Source organism: Eublepharis macularius, chromosome 13, assembly GCF_028583425.1.
Source record: "Eublepharis macularius isolate TG4126 chromosome 13, MPM_Emac_v1.0, whole genome shotgun sequence".
Taxonomy (NCBI): domain Eukaryota; kingdom Metazoa; phylum Chordata; class Lepidosauria; order Squamata; family Eublepharidae; genus Eublepharis; species Eublepharis macularius.
Window position 1 is genome coordinate 62,898,123 of NC_072802.1, and position 23,094 is coordinate 62,921,216.

Genomic DNA, 23,094 nt, shown 5'->3' on the forward strand with positions numbered 1-23,094 from the left:
ACCTGTGGGACCGCCTCTTCCATTACGTCCCCTGCAGGGTGTTGTGCTCTGCAGACAAGCAACTCCTGGTGGTTCCCGGCCCGAAGGACATCCGTCTGGCCTCAGCCTGGGCCAGGGCTTTTTTTGCCCTGGCCCCAGCCTGGTGGAACGCTCTCCCACTGGAGATCCGGGCCCTGCAGCACCTGTTACAGTTCCGCAGGGCCTGTAAAACAGAGATGTTCCGCTGGGCCTTCGGCTGAGTGCCAGCAGGTGTCCTCCTTCTTCCATCTAAGACCACCACTTCTTCTGGGGCTTCCCTCAGCCATCTGCTATGCCCGTATACAGACTCCCAATATTTGTTCAAATAGCCAGCTCCTGGACTATTTTAATGATTTTTTAAAATATTGATTTTATGTTTTTGTGATTTTAATGTATTTTTTAATGTTGTTAGCCGCCCTGAGTCCATCTGTAGGGAGGGCAGGGTATAAATTGAATAAAATAAATAATAAATGTTATCATTATCCCCACAACAACAATCACCCTGTGCGGTGGGTGGGGCTGAGAGAGCTGTGAGTGACCCAGTCACCCAGCTGGCTTCAAGGGGAAGAGTGGGGAATCTAACCTGGTTCTCCAGATTAAGAGTCCTGCACTCTTAACCACTACACCAAACTGGCTCTCTGTGGTTATGTGGTTGGGCTGTGAACTCTGCTGGTTCGAATCCCACTACTTCCATGAGCTCTGCAGGTGGCCTTGGGGAAGCCACTCCTCTCAGCCCCAGCTCTATTGTGGGGATAACAATACACCAACTTCATTCACCTCTCTGAGTGAGACATTAATCTGTCTAGAAGAGCAGAATATAAGTGCAGTTATTATACAGAGCTGCTGCACCATAGTGGTTAAGTGGTCAGGCTGCAAATCAGCACTCCGCTAGTTCAAATCCCACAACTGCCATGAGCTCAGCAGTTGGACTTCAGCAAACCGCTCCTCCCAGCCACAGCTCTGCAGCTATATTGTGGGGATAAGAATACATTTACTTTGTTCACTGCTCTGAGGGGAGCACTAATCTGTCTAGAAGAGTGGTATATAAGCACAGTTATTATAGCATAGTGAGTGGTTGGGCTGCAAATCAGCACTCTGCTGGTTCAAATCCAACTACTGTCACATGCTCAATGGGTGGCCTTAGGGAAGCCGCTCCTCTCGGCCCCAGCTTCCTCGCTGTATTGTGGGGATAATAATATTGACCTTGTTCACTGCACTGAACATGGCATGAATCTCTCTAGAAGAGCAGTATATAAGCACAGTCATTACTAGTTATAGTTTGCCTCTATGCTTGGACAAAGACGATCTATATACGGCCAAGGCTCGGTTTCACCCCACAAGAGATTGTAACCCCTTATCAGCTTCTTATCAGCTTTTTTAACTGGTGTGCCTTATCTTGCAACACATGCGCAAAATGGTTGGGTTGTGAAGTGCAAGTGGCATCTCATACCCACATTGGCAGCCGGTGCAGCAGCAGAAACATATGTGCATCAGATTTTGGCTACTCAACAGCATGCTCACCTACAAAAGAGTATGGCCAATAGCAGCAACTGAAGCCCTTTGGCCTTTCGGCACTCATAACTGGAATTGGATTTCCCTAATAGAATGTGTGGACAACATAAATCTGTATTAGGGGAAAGAGCATCAAAAATAGGATCATGAGTTATTTTAATGGAAAAGAGTCCAGTAGCACCTTTAAAACTAATCAACTTTACTGTAGCATAAGCTTTCGAGAATCACAGTTCTCTTCTTCAGATGAACTTTCGAGAACTGTGATTCTCAAAAGCTTATGCTACAATAAAGTTGGTTAGTCTTAAAGGTGCTACTGGACTCTTTTCGATTTTGCTACTACAGACTAACACGGCTAACTCCTCTGGATCTATGAGTTATTTTACACTCAAAGGAAGCTAGAAGCCATTGATGCAAAAAAAGTCCCATAATATTGCTTATTATGAAATATCATCCAGCATTACAAGAGATCCAGGGCCCTCCCTCTAAAGCATTTAACATACAGAGACACGTGGAAGGGGGTTTTGTATTCTCCGACATCTTGGAATAAGCAGCTTTTATTTTTTTTTGAAAAAAACAGAAAAGACTGAGTTTAAAAATCCCTGTAATGGGTACAATTTAGGTTACTAAAAGGAAAAAATGGCGTTGAGTAGCCCACATTCCACGGAATGTGTGTCCAGGAGCCCACTGTAAAAGCATCGGTATTCACTGTTCATGTTGAATGAAGTACAGAAAAACAAACACATAGAGAGAAACTTTGGCCTTGAGAAATGAAAAGGAAAAATAATAAAAATTTGTCCTTGTCTCTGTCCAACTCATCTTCATCATTTTTCTCCTGTACATTTAAAGTAGTAAAATGACATAATTTATCTGACATTAAAAAAGTCTTCTTCCATCAAGAATGAATGAATGATCCGTATGGTCTGGCCCACAGAGGTGGGAGATAGGCAACTGGTTTTCAATGTTGCATCTGTCTTTTCTCCATCCCTGGTTTGGCCTGATGATATATCACCAGTTACATTCACTGAAGAAGCAGATAAAGAGCGCTGCTCGGGAGAAGTCTGACATCTAATAACTTGCTAGGATTTGGGCAGCTTGTTACACACCACGTTCCAAAATGGGCTTCAGATCAGTCCGAGTCGCCTCCGCATCCATCACTGCCTTCGGGATCGTTGTTCTGAAAGGCACAGAAGAAGCAGTCGTCAGTCATTTTGGAACAAGTATTATTATTATTATTATTATTATTATTATTATTATTATTATTATTATTATTATTATTATTACTAATTATATTTATATACCACCCTCCCTGAAAGTGGGCTCAGGGTGAGTCACAACAGAAGATAAAATATACAAGATAAAATCACAATCAATCAACACAGCTTTCTAATAAAACACCTGCTCACCATATAAAAACCATGTAACATCTGACGGAGGTGGCGGTGCAGCTTGACCATGCGTGGTTGCTCATATATGGGGGTAGATGGTCAATATCCCCTTCCAGACATAGAGGAGACCGGGAGAGAGGCGCATTTGGTGGAAACCCTGATGGCCTCAACCATATGCCTGGCGGAACATCTCCGTCTTACAGGCCTGCCTGAAGGAGACAAGATCTTGGCGGGCCTGGGTGTCCTCCGATAGAGAGTTCCACCAGGTCGGGGCCAGGACTGGAAAGGCCCTGGCCCTGGTTGAGGCCAATCAAGCCTCCCTGGGGCCAGGGACCACCAGTAGGTGCTTTCCGGCTGATCTCAGCACCCTCCAGGGAGTATATGAGAAGAGACGGTCCCTCAAGTGCATGAACACCCATGAAGCGGCCTTATACCGAATATGACCATCAGTCCATCAATGTCAGTACTGACTACTTGGGCTGGCAGCTGCTCTTCAGGATCTCAGAGGGTTTCACATCACCTCCTACCTGATCCCTTTAACTGGAAATAGCGGGAATTGAACCTGGGATCTTCTGCATACAAAGCTCCACCATTCAGCCACAACGTTCTACCACTCAACCACAGCTCCTCCCACAATAAGTCAACTTAGGCACCATACTGAATCAGATCCTTCAAGCCCTGCCCTGCTTATACTGACTGATAGCAGCTCTCCGAATCTCAGAGATCATCTTCCTGGTGCTTTACTCTCTCGTCCATTTCCCCCCTCTCTATCATCTTATCTAGTGAAATGTTTAGATTGTGAACTCTTCATAGAACAAATTCAGGACATTTCCCATGTAGAACAGAATACAAAATTCTTCAAGACTCAATATATATTCAGAAGTACCTTAAAGACCAACAAAGAGTTTCCAAGGTATCAAACTTTCAAGAGTCAAGCTCCCTTCATCAGATACAAGTACAAATGGAGATCTCCATTCCTACTCCTGTCTGACAAAGAAAGCTTGACTCCCTGGAAACTCTATTTGACTTTTAAGGTGCTACTAGGCTTGAACCCTGCTCATCTGATGCAAACCAACACAGCTACCCACCCGAAACTATCATTTTGTATTCTGTTCTATTTGTATAGTTTTTTTAAAAAATTATGTTCTATGTGCAAGGTTGTCTGAATTTCTGTATGTAATTTTTGGCTTTATAAGACAATATAGCAGGGATCCCAAAACTTTTTGAGCCTGCAAGCATCTTCGGAATTCTGCTAGAGAGTGGTGGGTACAGCTACAAAATGGCTGCCACAAAATGGCTGCCTCAGGAGACAGATCTAGCCACAAAATGGCTACCACCTCTAACATCAGTCACACAGTGAAGATCCTTGCATTGTGGTGGCAGCTGCTGCTAAAGCAACGTTTTAAAAAATCTGAACAGCCAATCAAATCTCCAGGGGCCAATCAGAAGCCTTGTTGGGCAAAAGCCCCACCTGGCCCTGCCCACTGTGTGAAAACACTTGGAGGGTACCAGGAAGGGTGTCAGAGGGTGCCATGGGGCCTACGAGCACCACGCTGGGGACCCCTGCAATACACATTCAATCATTACATTATTTCAGTTACAGTACACACTTTGGCATTTTTTATTCAGGCAATTTCAACTAGGGCAGTTTCAACTGCTGTTACCTTTGGATCTTGGTTGTCCGCCTGCATCCTAGACGCAGTGGAGTTGAAGTCGTGGTTGGAAAGAGTTTCTAGCCAGTTCATCATGGACTTCTCTTCTTTCTCTGTATTTACAATAGTGGGGTAGATGTATTGCTCTTTGAAAGCAGCAATCTCCTTTTCCTCATCAGTCCACTCTAGGGCTTCATGCAGACCGTCATTCCCAAACCGCCGATTGTACTTTTCAAAGTGGACCCGCTCCAAAACCAGGCCCAGGCCAGGAGCTTTGGGGACATCCACTTTCTCCTCTCCCCAGCTCCGTTCCATGATAGACTCCGAGGCGTAGCCCTTCACGACTGCAATCACCAGGCCAATCATCTTCCGGATTTGGTGCATCATAAAGCTCTGCCCTTTCACCTTGATGACCGCCAGCTCCATGCCTTCTCTCACGAAGGGCTCTTCGCAATACATCTCCATGATGTAGCGCTTGGCGCTGGGGTCTTTGGGCCCCTTCTGAGAGGTGAAGTTGTGGAAATTATGAGTCCCCTTGTAGCAAGCCAGAAGCCTACTGACAACTTCAAGCGTCTCGGGACTGAGGCAGTACGTTTCGTCCTGAGGATCTCGGTCTTTGTGAGCGAAGGCAAAAGTCGGCAACATGTACGAGTATGTCCGGGCATCACATTTGTTCTTGGAGTTGAACCCTCCCGTGACCCTTTTCAGCCCTAATGACGAAGAAAGGAAATCCAGATACAAGATTTCAGGATTGTATCGATTTCAGGTCACCAGCAACTCATTTTATTCTGGGAAGAGCACATTCAAAGCTGGGGGCTGGGGGCAGGTTCAATTTTGTGCTTAAGACCCTGACTCTCTTCAAGTCAAGCTTTGGAAGTACTAGCAGGGCTTCTAGGGCTCGGGTGGACTATGGGGATGAGGTCACACCCCACCTCCTTAGCTCCAGTTCAGGCCATCCCTATTGTGGTAGTCCATAAGCGCTCAGAATGTTTCCTAGGCCCGTGTGAATGAGAAAATCTGTCCACATTGGGGGCAAATTTATTTATTTATCTTTGTTTATGCCCAACCCTTGTCCCCAGTGGGAACCCAAAACAGCGTACATTGTTCTCCTCTCCTATTTATCCTCACAACAACCCTGTGAGGTAGGTGAAGGTACGAATAGTCCAAAGTCGCTCAGTGAGCTCCTATGGCAGAGTGGGGATTTAGACGCGGGTCATCCAGATCCTAGACCAACACTCTTAACTACTATGCTGTAGCATGATGGTTAAGTGGTTGGGTTGTGAGTCAGCACTCCACTGATCTGAATCCCACTACTACCACAAGTTCAGCAGCTGACCTTGGGCAAGCTACCCTCTCAGCCCCAGCTCCCCAGCTGTATTGCGGGGACAATAATAACACTGACTTTGTTCATTGCTCTGAGTGGAGCACTAATCTGTCCAGAAGAGTGATATACAAGAGCAGTTATTATAGCATAGTGAGTGGTTGGGCTGTGAATTAGCACTTTGCTGGTTTCACTCCCACTACTGCCATGAGCTCAGCAGGTGGCCTTGGGCAAGCCACTCCTTTCAGCTCCCCAGCTGTACTGTGGAGACAATAACAACAATTTTGTTCCCTGCTCTGAGTGGGGCACTAATCTGTCCAGAAGAGTGATATATAAGCACAGTTATTATAGCATAGTGAGTGGTTGGATTAGCACTCTGCTGGTTTCACTCCCACTACTGCCATGAGCTCAGCAGGTGGCCTTGGGCAAGCCACTCCTTTCAGCTCCCCAGCTGTACAGTGGAGAAAATAACAACAACGATTTTGTTCACTGCTCTGAGTGGGGCACTAATCTGTCCAGAAGAGCAGTATATAAGCATACTGTTATTAATCCGGTAGCACAGTTCTTGGAATTTCCCTAACACCTGTGCAATTTAGGAGGTATGTTCCCGTAGCAGGGGAGTCTCTGGGACCATGTGATTACCTACAAGGACAGTACATGTGATGAAGCTTAACCCTACTAGGGGTGAAAGACTTTCTGTGCAAGCACCAGAGACACTCCAAAAGCAGCATCTCAGAGATTCCACACAAAGTTAGCAAAAGGCCTCTCTTCTGTCCAGGTTCCCGAGAAGGGACGGTTCTCTCGCCTGATTAAAAGCTGCTCTTCCCACTGCCAAGCACAACTGTGGAGCCCCACTCAAAGTTCCATGCATTCCAGAGATGGCTGCTTCCATACTCTCAGAGATGACTCTACTCTCCAGATAGCAGAGGCAGTGTTGTGCAGGGGTTACAGAGCATCAGAATAGAGCGGGGAGAGCCAGGTATAAATCCCTGCTGGCCCTAAACTCACTGGGTGACTTTGGGCTGATCGCTGTTTCTCAGCCTAACCTACCTTACGGGGCTGTTTTGAGGATAAAATGGAAGAGGAATGGACCGTGCACACCACCCTCAAGCAAGATTAAGATAAAAATGAAACAGATTAGAAAGAACCTCTTCACAGTAAGGTTAACCCAGAAATGTAGGGCTAGCATAAAATTGCCGCGTGCAAAACTGAGGTTCTTGCAAGAGGCAAAGCACTGACCGTTCTCCCCACACCCTTTCCAGAATGTGCCCCTTTATATATGAAATGCTACACATTTTCCTTACAAGACAAATTGTGGGCAAAGGTGCTTTGCTGTTGTTTTTAAACTACACACATCTTGATTAAAATTTGGTCCGACCCCTCAGGCTCAAAGCTGGGGCCACAGATTACCAGCTAGCCATCCCCCACATAACTTCACCCTCTCTCAAACAAAGGAACATCACATAAACATCGTGAGAAGTGAAGCGCAATCGCTAAGCGCCTCATTTCTGGCTTTTATGGACCCAACAGAAAAGCCTGCAATTGCCTGGAGGGTAACTGTACTTGGTTTTTGCGTTCTGAAAGCACACACCCACTTGCTATGTTTTACGAGTTTGTCATTTTGAACTATGAAGTAATCCGCCCAGAACCTTCTAAGGACACCGCGAAATCAAGGCCTGCCTCCGAACTTGGTTCGTTGCTTTATTCCTCACCTAGAATTCTTATATGAGAAGGCAGATGGTCGTTAATTTTTTGTACAATATCTTCTATCAGCCTGACCTTTAGAGAGACAATCTGTCCAGCCGCGGAGACACCCTGCATTGAATTAAGTTTTAAAAATATATGTTAGCAAGATGAAAGCCAGAAAGCCTATCAGAAAAACGACGACAACACTGGGTCCAAGATCAATGAGTTGCTATTAACTGAAGTAAAATGGGAAGAACCAAAAAGACAGGAGCTCCCTAATTTGGACCACAGCCTGGAGTCTCAACCCATCAGAATCTTTAAGGAGCATGGCCCTTTTAAGGTAACCAAGTAGGTAAGCAAGACAGTCAGTTTACCAGTCAAATATTATTTGATCATGGTCTGATGCTGTTAAATATTCCACTAAGTACCATATTTGCTTGAAAGAGCCAGTTTGGTGTAGTGGTTAAGAGCGGCAGGACTCTAATCTGGAGAGCCAGGTTTGATTCCCCACTCCTCCACTTGAAGCCAGCTGGGTGACCGTGGGTCTGTCACAGCTTCTAGGAGCTCTCTCAGCCCCACCCACCTCACAGGGTGTTTGTTGCGGGGATAATAAAAACACACTTTGTAAACCTCTCTGAGTGGGTGTTAAGTTGTCCTGAAGGGCGATATATAAATCGAGTGTTATTATTAAGAGAGATAACCCCCCTCAAAGGGCTATACACAAAACAAAGTTCCTTTCTTCCTTCTCAGAGCTCCTATGATCAAATGATCTTGAGCAATTACTAAAAAACGAAGTTATTTATTATCATAAATCCCTGTAACCTGTATGCAAATTTAAGGTGACCCTCTATTTTTCCTAGGGAAAATTAGCTTTCTTTTCAGGTAAATACAGTAGGAATAGGTAACAGATTATTGTTAAAGAAATCATTTCTGTTGGTGGCAAGGGTGTGAGAGAGAGTTCAAATAGAGAGCCAGTTTGGTGTAGTGGTTAAGAGCGGCAGGACTCTAATCTGGAGAGCCAGGTTTGATTCCCCACTCCTCCACTTGAAGCCAGCTGGGTGACCTTGGGCTAGTCACAGCTCTCTGGAGCTCTCTCAGCTCCATCCACCTCACAGGGTGTTTTGTTGTGGGGATAATAATGGCATACTTTGTAAACCGCTCTGAGTGGGCATTAAGTTATTCTGAAGGACACTATAATGTGATAATAATGTTATTATTATTGTAAACAGTCCAGTAGCACCATTAAGACTAACCAGCTTTATTGTAGGATAAGCTTTCGAGAACCACAGCTCTCTTCCTCAGATCTATGGATCTATGACCGTGTTATTATTATTGTTATTAAGGAGGGTCTCCCTTTAAAGAAAAGCTATCCGGGGGACCAAGCATGTACAAAAGCCAAGTGGGATGGGATTCGAAGTAAGGAGAAGCACAGGGCAAGAGAGAATGAAAACACGGCTGAATGCAGTCCCGTGATTACTGGGCATATACAGATGACCACTTGCGAAGTTACTCACTGCGGTACACAGATAACCCCTCAAAGGGCCGACACAATCAGCATCTGCTCATACCACAAGCACCCACCCACATCCAGCTGGAAAACAAAAGAGGTGGTAGCATTCTTTTGCCTCACGCCGTTGCTAAAATGTATGTATGTGGCTGTTAGCACAGCGTGGCAAGCTATCAATGTAAACGGTTATATCGTTTCCCCCAGAGGCTAACCAGCTTTTGCCTGGGATCATGAAGTATTGCCCAATGCTTCAAGAAAACCACTTTAGGGCTGAGCGAGGCAGTCCAATTACCAGGTTTTTGTTTACAACACAATTATACTCAGTCATGGACTCATATCAACTGTATTCCAATGGAAGTTTCCAACGCCACTTCCATTCTTTGGGAGCCATTCAGTGTTGGCCTGTTGAACTGAATTAATTCTGCACCTGCAGTCCATCAGCTGGTACCTTTTGGGAGGCATTCACACAATGCACAAAGCCACTGATATGCTGTTTGTTTTAATTTTTAAATGAACTTGACGGGAGCAAGAGAAATCTTCACACCAGCATTTTCAAACACAACCACAGACACACAGAAGCTAGCTAGCTAGTCTCCATCGGTTCAGGCAACTGAACAAATGCACAATACCAATCCATGGGGCATCCCAAGTGAACATAACGTAGACATTCACAACGGAAGAAAAACCAGCACAGAAAAAGGAAAACCTCAAACAAAGAAAGAGTTTGAAGAATAAATCATAAAAATATCAATTCAATAAAAGAAAAAAAAACCTAGCTGGTTTGGAAAAATATCAGGATCTAAAACCTGCTGAATATCTTGTTTCACAGCAACTAATATTTTTTTGATTTATTCAGATTCTTCAACAATCCCCCCGCCCGCCTTTTCTGGAAAAAAAACCAGTGCAATAACAAATTAATGAGGTGCATTTCTGGAGGCCAGCAGCGAAAGAATCAACACACCAACTGTGTGCAAAATGTAGCCTCTGGTATATCTTTGGAATGATCTTGAGTCTGATTAAGGAGTGAATGAGGAGAGTTTATTCAGGAACTACAACTCTGACAGAAAGGAGAGAAACAGAATAGATACCAACTGCCTCACTAAACAGGGAGGAGGGATTTCCGGGAAGAAGCAGGAAGTAGCCTAAGGGCCAAACTACCAGTTTGGATGAATGACACAGGTGGGACCCTTGTCAGCTTCCCTCAAGTTTTGATGGGAAATGTAGGCAGCTTGGCGGAATGTTGGACAAGTGACAGTTGAAAAGTCCATTGGACAGCCGTTGGAAAGCCAAGCTGCAAGACTAGGACACCTACATTTCCCATCAGAACTTGAGGGAAGCTGACAAGTGTCCAACCTGTGTCAGGCATCACTTGTAGCTTGGCCCTGTGATTAATAATCTGGAGACATGCAAAAAAGACAGAACAAAGACAGACAAACCCCAATAAAGACAGAGCCCAGTAAGTGCTGTGTCAAGATCCGACTTCAGTTCCCTTTGTTCACACGAGCTCAGGGAGCTCTTCCTGCATTGTATTACCTTGTCTGTTCTGGCACACCTCTGAAAAGACATTTTCTTCATGTCTTCCCCATGATCTTCTGGGATGCAACCCGACCGAATGAGGGCCGACACCAAGTCATCCTCAATGGTTTTGAACTGTGAATTTCCCACATTGCGCTAGACAAAACAAGAAAGATTTACATGAGCTGAACGTCAGAGCTAAGGTGCTATTAACAGCTAAGAGACAGAACCGCGATGGGCCCTTGATATGGAGACAATAGTGAACTACCTTACAGGGCTGTTTTACAGAATTCAAGACAATGCGTGCTAAATACTTTGAAACTGAGTAAGTGACATATAGATGCACCATCTAAGGAGAGCCCAGCTGAAAACTGATAATCAAACCCTGACCAGGTTTGTGTCGGTAGATAATGCTATACATTTGCTCAATGCTAAATCAGACTTAAATATTATCATCACTACAAACTTCTGAGCTACTCAGGGTACATAAAACATGACCTTTTGCTCTCCCCCCCGCTCATATTTAATACAGCACTGAAGCACAGAAGAAATTGTTGGGGTGAGGAGAACTTTGGCCAATGTTCTACTGAGATCCTCGTAGATAAATATCACAATTTCCCCTTACACTGGGAAGCGATCAGTCCCCATCCTCTTCTCAAACCTATCTGCATACCTAGCAACCAACAAACAAGATTGGAAATGAAGATCAAAGACTGAATGTGGGTGTGTAGAGGCAAATTCCTAGTACTGTAGGTAAACCACAGAAATATCCTCCATTTGGGATCTAAATTTATTTCCACTCAGCCACATACTTGCATGCCATGATAGCCCTTCCCTGAATATGCCATTAGCAGCACGATCTTCCTCTTCGGATATTTTTTATTCCCATCCTCTCTCTCTTCTTGGCTAGCCTTGAACCGTTTTGCTTCATGTCCGTTCTCTTCCTGCTTTACATTCTCTTCCTCCTCTTGGCTGCCGCCGCTCTTCAGCCTCTTGGCCTGGCAGTTAGCCGTGATTCTCAGCTCCTCAGCCATCACAAGACACTAGAAGAAATTAAATAACATGATTCAGTTTAAACCAGGGAGGAGGAGGGAACCAACAAAAGAGGTCATTTCTACCAATGTGAAGACAAGGGAAAGACCAGTGGCATAGAGACATCCCTTTTAAAAATGCCCCCCCCCCCCAATTTCTTAACTTCAGTTCCTGGCTCACCAAGAACTGAGAGCACCAGCACTGGCTCCAAAATTCTAGCCTAGGCTACATGCTCTAATGGCCTGTCTCAATAATAATAAATAAAGCAGCAAGGAGACCCAAGTTCGATCCCCACTCTGCCATGGTCACTGGGTGACCTTTCAGTCTCTCTCAGTCCTACCTGTTGTTGTGAGGGTAAAATGGAAGATGCATGTGAGCTGTTCTGGGATCCTTCAGAGGAGGGCAGGATCAAATCAGCCCAAACAGGCAGCAGACCTCGGGCACTTATAACACAAAGACTCAGCCCTGTCTTTAAGAAACTCGTATGCTCAGAACAGTACAGGATCAGTTCAAAAACCCAGTACATCCTGTATCCTTTCCTAGGGTTGCCAACCTCCAGGTGGGACCTGGAGATTTCCCACAATTACAATTGATCTCCAGATGAAAGAGATTGGTTCCCCTTGAGAAAATGGTGGGTTTGGAGGGTAGACTGTACGACATCAAAAGTTTCAAATGCCCTACTGAGGTTGCTTCCCTTCCCTAACCCTAGGGTAAAGGTAAAGGTAACTCTTTTTGATTTTGCTACTACAGACTAACACGGCTAACTCCTCTGGATCTATGTGGAAGCACCGAGTCATTACTGACCCATGGAGGGAAGTCGCATCATGACGTTTTCTTGGCAGACTTTTTGTTAAGGGGTGGTTTGCCATTGCCTTCCTCAGTCATCTACACTTTACCTCCAGGAAACTGGGGGCTCATTTTACTAACCTTGGAAGGATGGAAGGCTGAGCCAACCTTGAGCTGGTTACCTGAACCCGGCCAGGATCGAACTCAGGTCGTGAGCAGAGCTTGGGCGGCAGCACGGCAGCTCACCACTCTGCGGCCCGGGGCTCTCTCCCCTAACCCTACTCCACCATCAAACCTTCAGGAATTTCCCAACCCTACTTCCCACTATGGCCAACCAGATGCCCCCACCACAACTCTGGCAGCCCAAGCCTGGCCCTGTTGCTGCCACTCCCCGCCGCCCCCCCCCCCCGAAGCAGCATTCCACGGTGCACTGCCCCTGGAGGTGGAGGTTCTCTTTAGCCACTACAGGTACAGGCCGATACCTACACTACTGATCTTACTCCGCCGCCAGCTCCTCTGCGCTCTCCCCCAAGCATTAGCAGCCAGTCTCGGCCCCGGCCAGAACAGAGGCATCGCCGGTCCTTGAACAATGCATCAGCTGGAAGCAGCCAAGGAGGGACCCCCTCCTCCCCTAAAAGAATGGCAGCTGCGGAGGGGGCGGCAGAAGCCCCCCGCCTGCAAAGAGCTCCGGCGCGGGTCCCGCTCGCAGCTCCGGCCACTTACTGGAAGCCCGCATTTGCAGCAAGGAAAGCAGAGCCGCAAGACCACGTGGGAGCCCGGGACAAGGAGGAAGGGAGCTGTACGGTAGCCGGCGAAGGACATTCTAGTGGGAAAGTCGTTGCTGAAGATGCTGGAATCTTACGGGAGGGTCTTTCGCAGCGTGTAAAATAAGACCTTTGGGCTTTGGAGCGGTGCAGAACTCTTCATCAGAAGAGATTTTAGGGCGTGTTGGTGGTGAAATCCAAAGTATGCATTTTGTAAAATATGAAAAAAATGACTACAGGGTAGGCTGGAGACAAATTAGAATATTAGGGTTGCCAATTCCTGGTTGGGAAATTCCTGGGGATTTGGGGGTGGAGCCTGGGAGGGTGTAGGGTTGCCAAACTCCAGGTGGTAAAGAGTCCAGTAGCACTTTTTAAGACTAACCAGGTGGTGGCTGGAGATCTCCCGGATTTACAACTGATTTCCAGGCCACAGATATCAGTTTCCTTGGAGAAAAATGGCATCAGGGTTGCCAACCTCCGAGTCGGCCCTGGGACCTCCCGGCATTACAACTGATCTCCAGGCCACGAAGATCAGTTATCCTGGAGGGAATGACTGCTTTGAAGGGTGGTCTCGGTGGCATTATACCCTGCTGAGGTTTCCCCTCCCCTAACCTCGCCCTCTCCACCTCCAAATCTCCCGGAATTTTCCATCCTACAACTGGCAAACCTAGGAGGCTAGGGTTTGGGGAGGGGTGAGGGGTATAGTGCCATAGAGTCCACCCTTCAGAGCAGCCCTTTTCTCCAGGGGAACTGATCTCTGTTGTTTGGAGATCAGTTCCAATTCTGGGAAATTTCCTGGACCCGTCGGGAGTTTTGCAACCCTATTACTGGTTGGTTGGATTCTTTTTTTAAACCTCACTGGGATGGGTGCAAAAGGGGTTTCAGGATGCACCATAGAGATAAAGGAGCAAAACATAAAATAAAATACTAGTCCTTCTCCAAGAACAGAGACACTATTGGAAACCTTTCTTTTCTCACCAAGGACTGGATTCATTCTCTTGTTCTACTTTCCTAGCCCACCTTTCCACTTCAGAAAATAAGTTTTAATAAGTTATTCTTTTTTAAAATACAAAGTGTTCTAAGTGTATAAATAATCCTATTACCTAAATATAATAAATACAATAAACATCTGTACAAAATACATCACTATAAGGTCTCAGATTCTCAATGAGTACATTCATAAGTAACTGCAAACAGTCCAAAGGGAACCATGCTCATATGGGACATCTATGAATGGAGCTCCCTGACAGTTCCACAAGATGCCTCGGCGCATGTTTGCCCGGAGACACAATGTTAGCCGGGAAGCATAGTTTTAAAAGACAGAACTGGTGGAGATTGCTCCTCAGAGGGTTCGTTAATGTCATATTTGCCTCCCCAAAGGCTCTGTCAATTTCAGCTCTCCCGGCTAAGACTGTGTGGGATCACAACCAGAAGGCAGCGAGGAATGGAAATGGGCTGGAGCTGCCTTCCAGAGCCGGTCTTGGACCTGGAGAGGTTATCATGGGCTGAAGTTTCCCTTCCGGCATTTCACAGCCTCTTCACACAGCTCCAGTGTATAGCAAAGCTTTTGCCCTGCCGGCTCTGGCTTTTTAAACTACGCTTCCCGGCTAACGCACTCTCGGCTAACACTCTCAGAAGCTCATACCTTGGAAATCTATCTAGTTGATCTTTAAGGTGTTATTGGAGTAATGAGACCTGGATTTTGCTCTTTGACTGTCTACCCATCTAAGATTTTTTTTGTTTTGTAAACCTTGTGAGCTCCCCATCTGCCATCTGATGGATACAGCTTTTTCCGGTCTCTTTTCTCTCCCAGGGAGTCGGTGAAAGAAGTGGATAGGGCCAAGTTGTTTATGACTGGATAAAATTATTGCCAGGGGGGGCTCATTTGGAACTAGACATGTGTGTATTCTTCAGGATTGGCTCAGTTCCCACAGTGGATTCAGCACGAAGAGCAGACTGAAGCATTAATGCCCCCCATGTGCCGTATGCCCTGGATTCATGCGCTCCCTCCCTCTGCCAAAAGGTTTTATGAGGTCAATTTCACAGCTGACTGGATTTGATGGCTGCCCTCCCAGCTCAGAGCAGACAGGTGTCCTGGGCACCTGCCTTTAATTTTTCTCACTCCAGTTAAACTTGTATGAAATGTTACACTACCCTCATAAACGGCGGGTCACTTTTAAGCTTTCCTAATTTCGATTTAGCTTCTGTTGTTATGAAGTGGAAAGTTAAGAACACTCAAGCGATTCAGGCCGCTCTTCATTGCTTTCCCAGAGATGCCATAGTTAGCCGGCAGATGGCAGCGTTCCCCTTGCAAAGAAAGCCACGTCGGGCTTCTGGTGGTGGAATGGATCCATGTGCCAGTCCATGCATAATAGAAACTTAGTGGGGTGTGGCAAGACCACCACTTCCAGCAGGAAAACTGCATCTACTCCAGTTCCAGGATTTTCTCCCTCCCTGCAGCTAAGGAAGTCTAAACAGCCTACCTATTAATTATTTGATGCGCGTCAAATCACACCGGGCCAGCAAGGGTTATATATTAGGGAAGCCATTATTTTGCAGCCTCCATCTGTCCTGAGAGCCCTGCAAGCTACTGTGGGAGGGAGACAATTGTATTAGGAAATCCTTGTCTTCAAAGTCTCCCCCTCCAGGCCCCTCTAAGCTAATCAGGGACTTGAGAAGGCTGATTTCTCCTAGTTTTTTTTTAACCCTGCTTTATTGCATTTTGATTAGGGTCTCATCTAGTCCGCTTGGCTCCCTCTTGCCTACTGGCGCGCGCAGCTCCCTCTGGCTGTGGAGTGCATTTAGGAGAGCAAGGGGAGCTGGCGGCAGTGAGAGCGAGCCAAGCATGTCAGTAGATGTCAGAGGGAGCCGAGCACGCTGGCAGCGGCGAGAGGGGGCCAAGCGGACTAGACACACCTAGAGAAAGAACCTCTGCCAGGGAGAAGAGAGATTCTCTCCTTCTTCTCTCTGGCAGAGGTACTTTCTCACTATACTTCCCGTAGAAACTTGCGGGAAACCGACACGTGTCCTCCTCGTATCAGGCATCTTGTCTAGTTCAGCTCTGACTTCTTTCATCAACCCATATTTATCAAAATCAAAAAGAGTCCAGTAGCACCTTTTAAGACTAACCAATTTTATTGTAGCATAAGCTTTCGAGAATCAAGTTCTCTTCGTCAGATGCATGGTACAGTTTCTGTACCATGCATCTGACGAAGAGAACTTGATTCTCGAAAGCTTATGCTACAATAAAATTGGTTAGTCTTAAAAGGTGCTACTGGACTCTTTTTGATTTTGCTACCACAGACTAACACGGCTAACTCCTCTGCATCTATGACCATATTTATCAAGTTCTTGACATACAGAATCATACCTGATTTATGACATCAGGCCTCTCTTGGCTCAACTCCTTTCCTTTTTCCATCCTCTTTTGTAATTTTCTGGATAAATATGAGGCAGATGATTTTCTTTCTTTCCATTGCATCTGAGGAAGTGAGTTCTGACTCACTAAGGCTTAGGCTAGAATACATGTTGTTAGTGTTTAAGGTGCCCCCGGAATTCTGTTTTAATTTCTCCTGCTCTCATTTTCCCTTTTAAGTGATACTCAACTCCTCAGAAGACTAAGACCCCTACTTTGTCTCTGTATGTCCTGCTTTTGCTCCTTCATCACAGGCATGGTTGGGGGTGGGTGGGGAGAGGTAATGAAAATGCTGGCCTACAAGGCAGGATAATTGATAAGGACTGAGATAATCTATGCAAAATGCTCTTGGTTCCAAGTATGTGGGGTAGAAATAGTCAATGTAAAAAAATGCAATGGCAAAAGAGCTGAAAACAAACTCATGAAAACAAAGAAATTAAGAAACAATAAAGCATTAAAAACATAAAACTCAATAAAACAATTGAAAGTATTACATGTTAGCAAGTCAGAGAATCACCAGAGAGCCTCCAAAAATTGACCTTAGGTGAACTTTGTATAAAATTTTCACTTGGCATCTAACATTTAGCAAAGGAGTTGCTTCGCAAATTAGCAGAAGGATGAAGGTCCACAGACGAGGGGCCATAACAGAGAAGGTCTTGTTTCTGGTAGCCATCCACTTCCCCTCGATCCAGACTAGATGTTTATTGAGATGGCAAGGATTTCTAGCCAAAGAGCATGATTTTCTCCCCCCTGCCCCGAGCAGTTTCAGGTTAGGAAAGCAGCAGGGGTGGAAAGTTTCAGCACCCCCCTCACCCTGTATCAAGGTCCCAGTCCAAAGTGGGCAAGTACATCTGCCCAGGAATTGAGTTCTCAGCATGGAATTCACAACACACATCTGACTGCAAGGCTGCATGGCCGATCCAGACTCGGACACAACCCAAGAACTTGGTAATACACACTTATCCTCAAAGACAAACTGTCTGATGACTAGAGATGGGCATGAACAGCAATATGAACTTTAAAAAGCCACGAACAGCCCAACCTGCTGTTCGCGAACAAGCTGTTCGCAAGGCCCCATTCTAAACGAACAGGTGGTCGTTGCAAGCCTCATTCGTTGCTGCTCCTTGCTGTTCGTCAAGCCAGACAGTCTGGAACCTGCAATCAATTCCCTTGGCAACTTAGGCAGGGATTGTCTGAACTCTGTCTGAACTCCTGCTGTTGCCCTGGAAACCCCAATCCAAGTCCAATTTAGCTTGATAGGCAAGTCTTTCTTCCAAGTGTGGACTGGAGCTCCAAATTTGTTACAAGAGGAAAAGACCAGCGGGGAGGGGGACTCCCAGCTCTGGCTTTCAGGGAGAGACAGCTGCTGTTAGAGAGACAGGGTGAGTGCATTGGAGCGTGAATTTTCTTTGTGTGTGGTGGGATAGGGAGCTACCCCTTCAGGTTCCAGGGCTGCTGCCAGGCTCTGGGCCAAGCTATTATTTATTATTGGTACCTTTCCTGCTGCCTGCTCAGGTAGGGTTTCTGGGAGTGGTGCAGTAGGGATCTACTCCTTCAAGTTCCAGGGCTGCTGCCAGGCTCTGGGGCCAATAATAAGCAAGCTATTATTTATTGGTTGTTGTGGGTTTTCCGGGCTGTATTGCCTTGGTCTTGGCATTGTAGTTCCTGACGTTTCGCCAGCAGTTGTGGCTGGCATCTTCAGAGGTGTAGCATCTTTTGCATATGGATTGGTACTTGATGTGCTAATCTTCTCTGCAGGGCTATTGTCGGGGATAGAAAGTTTTGTTAGCCTGGTGTTTTTCAAAACTGGTGTTTTTCAGAACCTCCTCAGGATACAGTGAAGCCTCCCGCCATTAGCATTCCACACCTTGGGAAACTCTTACAGGATGACTCAGCTCAACCCCACCCCTCCTGAGTAGATACAAATGACCTACATCTTTTCCACACTGTGACACTGAGAGATCTCTGTCTTTTGGTGCTACACCTCTGAAGATGCCAGCCACAGCTGCTGGCGAAACGTCAGGAACTACAATGCCAAGACCAGGGCAATACAGCCCGGAAAACCCACAACAACCATCGTTCTCCGGCCGTGAAAGCCTTCGACAATACTATTATTTATTATTGGTACGTTTCCTGCTGCCTGCTCAGGTAGGGTTTCTGGGAGTGGTGCGGTAGGAATCTTGATGGCTGGAGGAGAGCCAGCTGGCCCCCACAAACAACGATCAACAAACTTGTTCGTGAACAGGATCATGTTCGTCAATGTTCGTTGTTTGTTGTTCGTGGGTGGAAACGAACAACTAACACCATGTTCGGGTTTTTTTTTTCTGTTTGCGCCCATGTCTACTGACGACTGAAACAAAGGAAGCATTTATCCTGGAGGCATTAGATGTGTGGTCAAAATTGCTTTTGGAAAGCCAATCCTCTCCCCACCAAAACACACCACTGTATGCTGGAAAAAGGCCCAACATCTATAAGCAAGAGCTAAAATTAGGACCTTGCAGCCCGGGCTATTTTCTGTTTGCCAGGTTTCTGTCCCACCCAGGTCTGTTGACTTGGTGTCGCCAACTTAACTTTGTTGATTTGACTGTGATGGATTGTAGAGCAGTTATATATATAAAAACTGGGATTCAAGCCAAATGCTTTGGAGGAGAATTGTTTTAATTGCTTTGCACATTGCAAAACAAATCATGATAATTAAACAAAAAAACCCAGGACAGACTCTTAGGAATGCTAAAAATAATAATTCCCACCATTTTTTTTAAAAAAGGAGTGTTCCTGTTTTGCTAAATCCTATGAACAATATGGCCCATTTTATTCCAGCAACAAAGACATTTTCTGACCTTATCTTGACCTTGAGATGCTTTAAAGAAATAATAAAAACCAACCTTCACCTCTCAGTCTGCAGCAATGCCTGGACTAAGATTTGAATTGGAGCTAAAATGAAAAAGGCTTCCCAGCAATTAATCCCCCCCCACCCAAATTGCAACTGAACTGAAGGGAAACATTAAGTAAATATGACTCTTGACTTGGATTCACCTGCCTTATCTATCCAGTGTGGCTGTCGTCCCATCTGCTAACAAAGCTCCCTTGCCAAAAGTGGAAACCCACAGTGCAGGGTAAGTCTCTGCATAAGACCACATGCAGAAAAGAGATCTTAATAAATATTTATAAATAGATTATAAAGTGCAAAGTGACCAGGGCCGTTTCCAGACGGCTTACTTGGCTCCGGAACGTTGTGCCATCTTGTGGTGAAAACGCGAAATATCGCGTTTTCTTGAGTGAGTTTTGCGCGACGTCGCATGACGTCGCGCAAAACTCGCGCGAGAAAATGCGATATTTCGCGTTTTCACCACAAGATGGCGCAACGTTCCGGAGCCAGGTAAGCCGTCTGGAAACGGCCCAGGTGCTACAATACACTATAAAGACAATCTCTTCTCAATAAATACCATCTATACACTTCAGAGAATATCCACATCTCACAATAAATATATGCTTATACAAAAATAGGTATGCTTTTAAAAAATTGGATAGACAGCCAAAAAGTCCAGTTAGAAAAGCGCAGTAACATCAGAGAGCTGAAAGTTCTTTCTCTTCTTTATTAGGTGCGTTGAGATAAAGAATCCCCGAAGGAGAGGAACAAATTCGACAGCTAAGTTCAACAGGTAGGTTCAACCGGTAAATATGAAAGATGAACTTGTAATATATACCTCCATTCTTTCTTACAGGTGGAGCTGGAACCATAAGGGAAAAGATCCCTACACGGACCCAACAAGGGGCCGGCTGCTTTATTCTTGTTTTATTAAGAAAATTTCATCAGGGGCCATCCACCTGATCCACCATACATCTGTAAGGAGAATAGCCACTAAATAAAGCAATCTAAATTGCATTAATTGCATGTGGTCTTATACAGAGACTGAACTGTGGGTTTCCACTTTTGACAAGGTATATTTTTCAGGGCGCTTCCTTTGTTGTTATGAACAAAGCTCCCTTGGCTGCAGAAATGAGATGGCCCACTGCTGGGCAGACAGCAAATTGGAAGCGGGGGGCATAGAGCCAGATTCCAAAGAGAAAAAGAATGACGAACAACCCTCACAAAACCATGGGATAATTTATGAAGCCAAGAGGAGTGCGCGGTGGACTGTGGGAATGGGAGGTAGGCAACTGAGCACACAACATGCAGCCCGTCTGATGGACAGAGTGGAGCAAGAGTCGAGAGGTGGGCACCATCGAGTACCTGCCAAGACCCAGAGACTAGAAGAATAAGGGATAACTCCGTGACTGCTATTACAAGTTAGGCAGTATATATTGCGCTTCAGTGAACGGTTGTCTTCTGAACAAAACCACTCGCCCATAAACAGCCTTTAAGAAATTGTTTGGACGTATACAACTTTTGTGAATCTCAATTGGTTATGTTAATTTTAGCAACTTTTGAACAGGTATATGATGAGAAGGCAATTTTGTATATTTACACAAAGAAGTATATAGGCACCGTTGCATTTCCCAAGAGAACTTTGATTAAATTGTAGTAGTAGTTAACGATGATTGTGATGGTTCTCCCTTATTCTTCTCTTCTTTGTACTGTGATCTTGCTCCTTGCCAATTAGAGTCACTTGAGTGATCTACCAGGAAATGGTCGATTGTCCCAGAGAAATTGCAAAGAACTGGAGTGATCTCTCATTTCCCGATTAAAGAGATATTATAAGGAGCAGAGCAGCAGCTCACTTGGCACCCACTGTGGAAAAGGTAGGCAGGGTATGTATTTGTGCTGGCAGATGGAGTGAAGATGAGGCTGTGTTGGCGATACTGTTATCATGTGTGGCTTTCATCTTGTCCAAGGACCCACCATGCTTAGCTGGCCCTGGTGAGATTGATGAAGCAGCCACTGTTTTGCTTTGCTGCTACATATGCATGCCGAATACACCTGCAATGCATGTTCCCTCTGCAATTGGAGAACACTCCGAGAAGCCTCACTGTACCTTCCATCTTTTCCCGTAGTCCCTTAGCTGGTATCCAAATATCAGATCAGAGGAGTCCAAGCCGACTTACAAATCCCCAGGGCTTTTTTTCAGCTGGAACGTGGTGAACGGAGTTCCGGAACCTCTTGAGAATGGTCACATGGCTGGTGGCCCCGCCCCCTGATCTCCAGATGGAGGGGAGTTGAGATTGCCCTCCGCGCCGCAACTGCCCTCTGTCTGGAGATCAGGAGGCGGGGCCACCAGCCATGTGACCATCTTCTCCGAGGGCCACCCACTGAGTTCCACTACCTCTTTCCCCAGAAAAAAAGCCCTGCAAATCCCTTACTCTAGATTTCTTCTGGTGGAAACTGCTCTTAGGATTCTGGCCAAGCTGCACACTGTTACAGCCTCTGATCTATCCACATCAGAGAGATCCAAGACTCATTTTTAAAAAGCTCTTCCTGATTTGAAGCCCACAGAAAGGACCACTGAACTGAAACTCCCAAAAATGGCCAAGTTGACCCTGAAATCAACCAAGGTCAGCAAACCTTCTGGGGGTGGGATGGTAGGATTTGATCCTAACAAGTCTCAAGGGAGTATGCTCATTTTCATAGTTTTTCTGTAAAGAGATCACGTCATTATTATCCCCACAACAAAACACCCTGTGAGGTGGGTGGGGCTGAGAGAGCTCTGAGAGAGCTGTGACTGACCCAAGGTCACCCAGCTGGCTTCAAGTGGAGGAGTGAGGAATCAAACCTGGCTCTCCAGATTACAGTCCTGCCACTCTTAACCACTACACCAAACTGGCTCTCCAGGTGCTAAGCGAATCCAGGTGCTAATTTTAAAAAGACATTCTGTTTACTTTTTTCTGTAATGCATTTGAATATGTCTTGGGATATTTTTAATGTGTTGAGGTTTTTTAATAGCTTCTCATCCGGTTGGCTTTTGTGGCTATTTCGTATTGGCTGCCTCCACTCCCCCCTTGTCACAATTCATTCACTTAGTTGTTCTTTACTATCCAGCGTTGCACTCCAATGTTTCCCATGTTACCCTCCCACCTTTGAATGAGTCTTAGAATTGGTCTGTGGGGATTTTTTTGGCGTTCGAACGCCGCTGCCATGTCAGACTGTTTGGCAAAACCCTCTTGAGGTGCCTGGCTAGAAAAGGCAGTTGCTGATTTAGGTGTTAGAAACCCACCTTTCTGAATTGTTTGCCCTGCCCGTTTCCTTTGGCCATAATAACCTTTACATGTTCTGTAACGCGATAACCGAATTTTGTAAAGCCTTTTTCATAAAATGCTTTTGGGGAAAAAAACTTAAGAGCAGCAAGAATGTGTGAGATTCACCGTTGTATATATCCACTAATGTCTTATTCAGGCTTAGCCAAGACCAAATACTTTCCCCAAGGATGGGTAGAAGAGTGAGCTACAGAAACCATCTGCGATGCTGGGCGCTTTCCAGAGAATTATCTGTGGAGTGTACAGTTGCCAACTGTTTGATAGGTTACTGAAATAATTTAAAGCAGAGATCCTGCCCATTGACAAAGT

The 23,094-nt window shown here is 45.7% G+C and overlaps 1 protein-coding gene across 2 annotated transcripts; it reads right to left on the reverse strand.

Annotated features, from left to right (window-relative positions):
• Positions 1-2,064: 2,064 nt before the first annotated feature.
• On the reverse strand, positions 2,065-13,188 carry PUS1 (pseudouridine synthase 1). 2 transcript variants are annotated; one of them, XM_054996474.1, is made up of 6 exons: positions 13,138-13,188; positions 11,409-11,639; positions 10,615-10,752; positions 7,601-7,703; positions 4,580-5,277; positions 2,065-2,704 (listed from the first exon to the last, which is right to left on the reverse strand). In XM_054996474.1, the coding sequence occupies exons 2-6, from the start codon at positions 11,628-11,630 to the stop codon at positions 2,657-2,659; spliced, it is 1,209 nt and encodes a 402-aa protein (XP_054852449.1). In that variant the 5' UTR covers positions 11,631-11,639; positions 13,138-13,188; the 3' UTR covers positions 2,065-2,656. The 2 variants fall into 2 exon arrangements, with proteins under 2 accessions (XP_054852449.1, XP_054852448.1); XM_054996473.1 differs by having other exon boundaries at positions 12,901-13,180.
• Between the last annotated feature and the right edge of the window lie 9,906 nt (positions 13,189-23,094).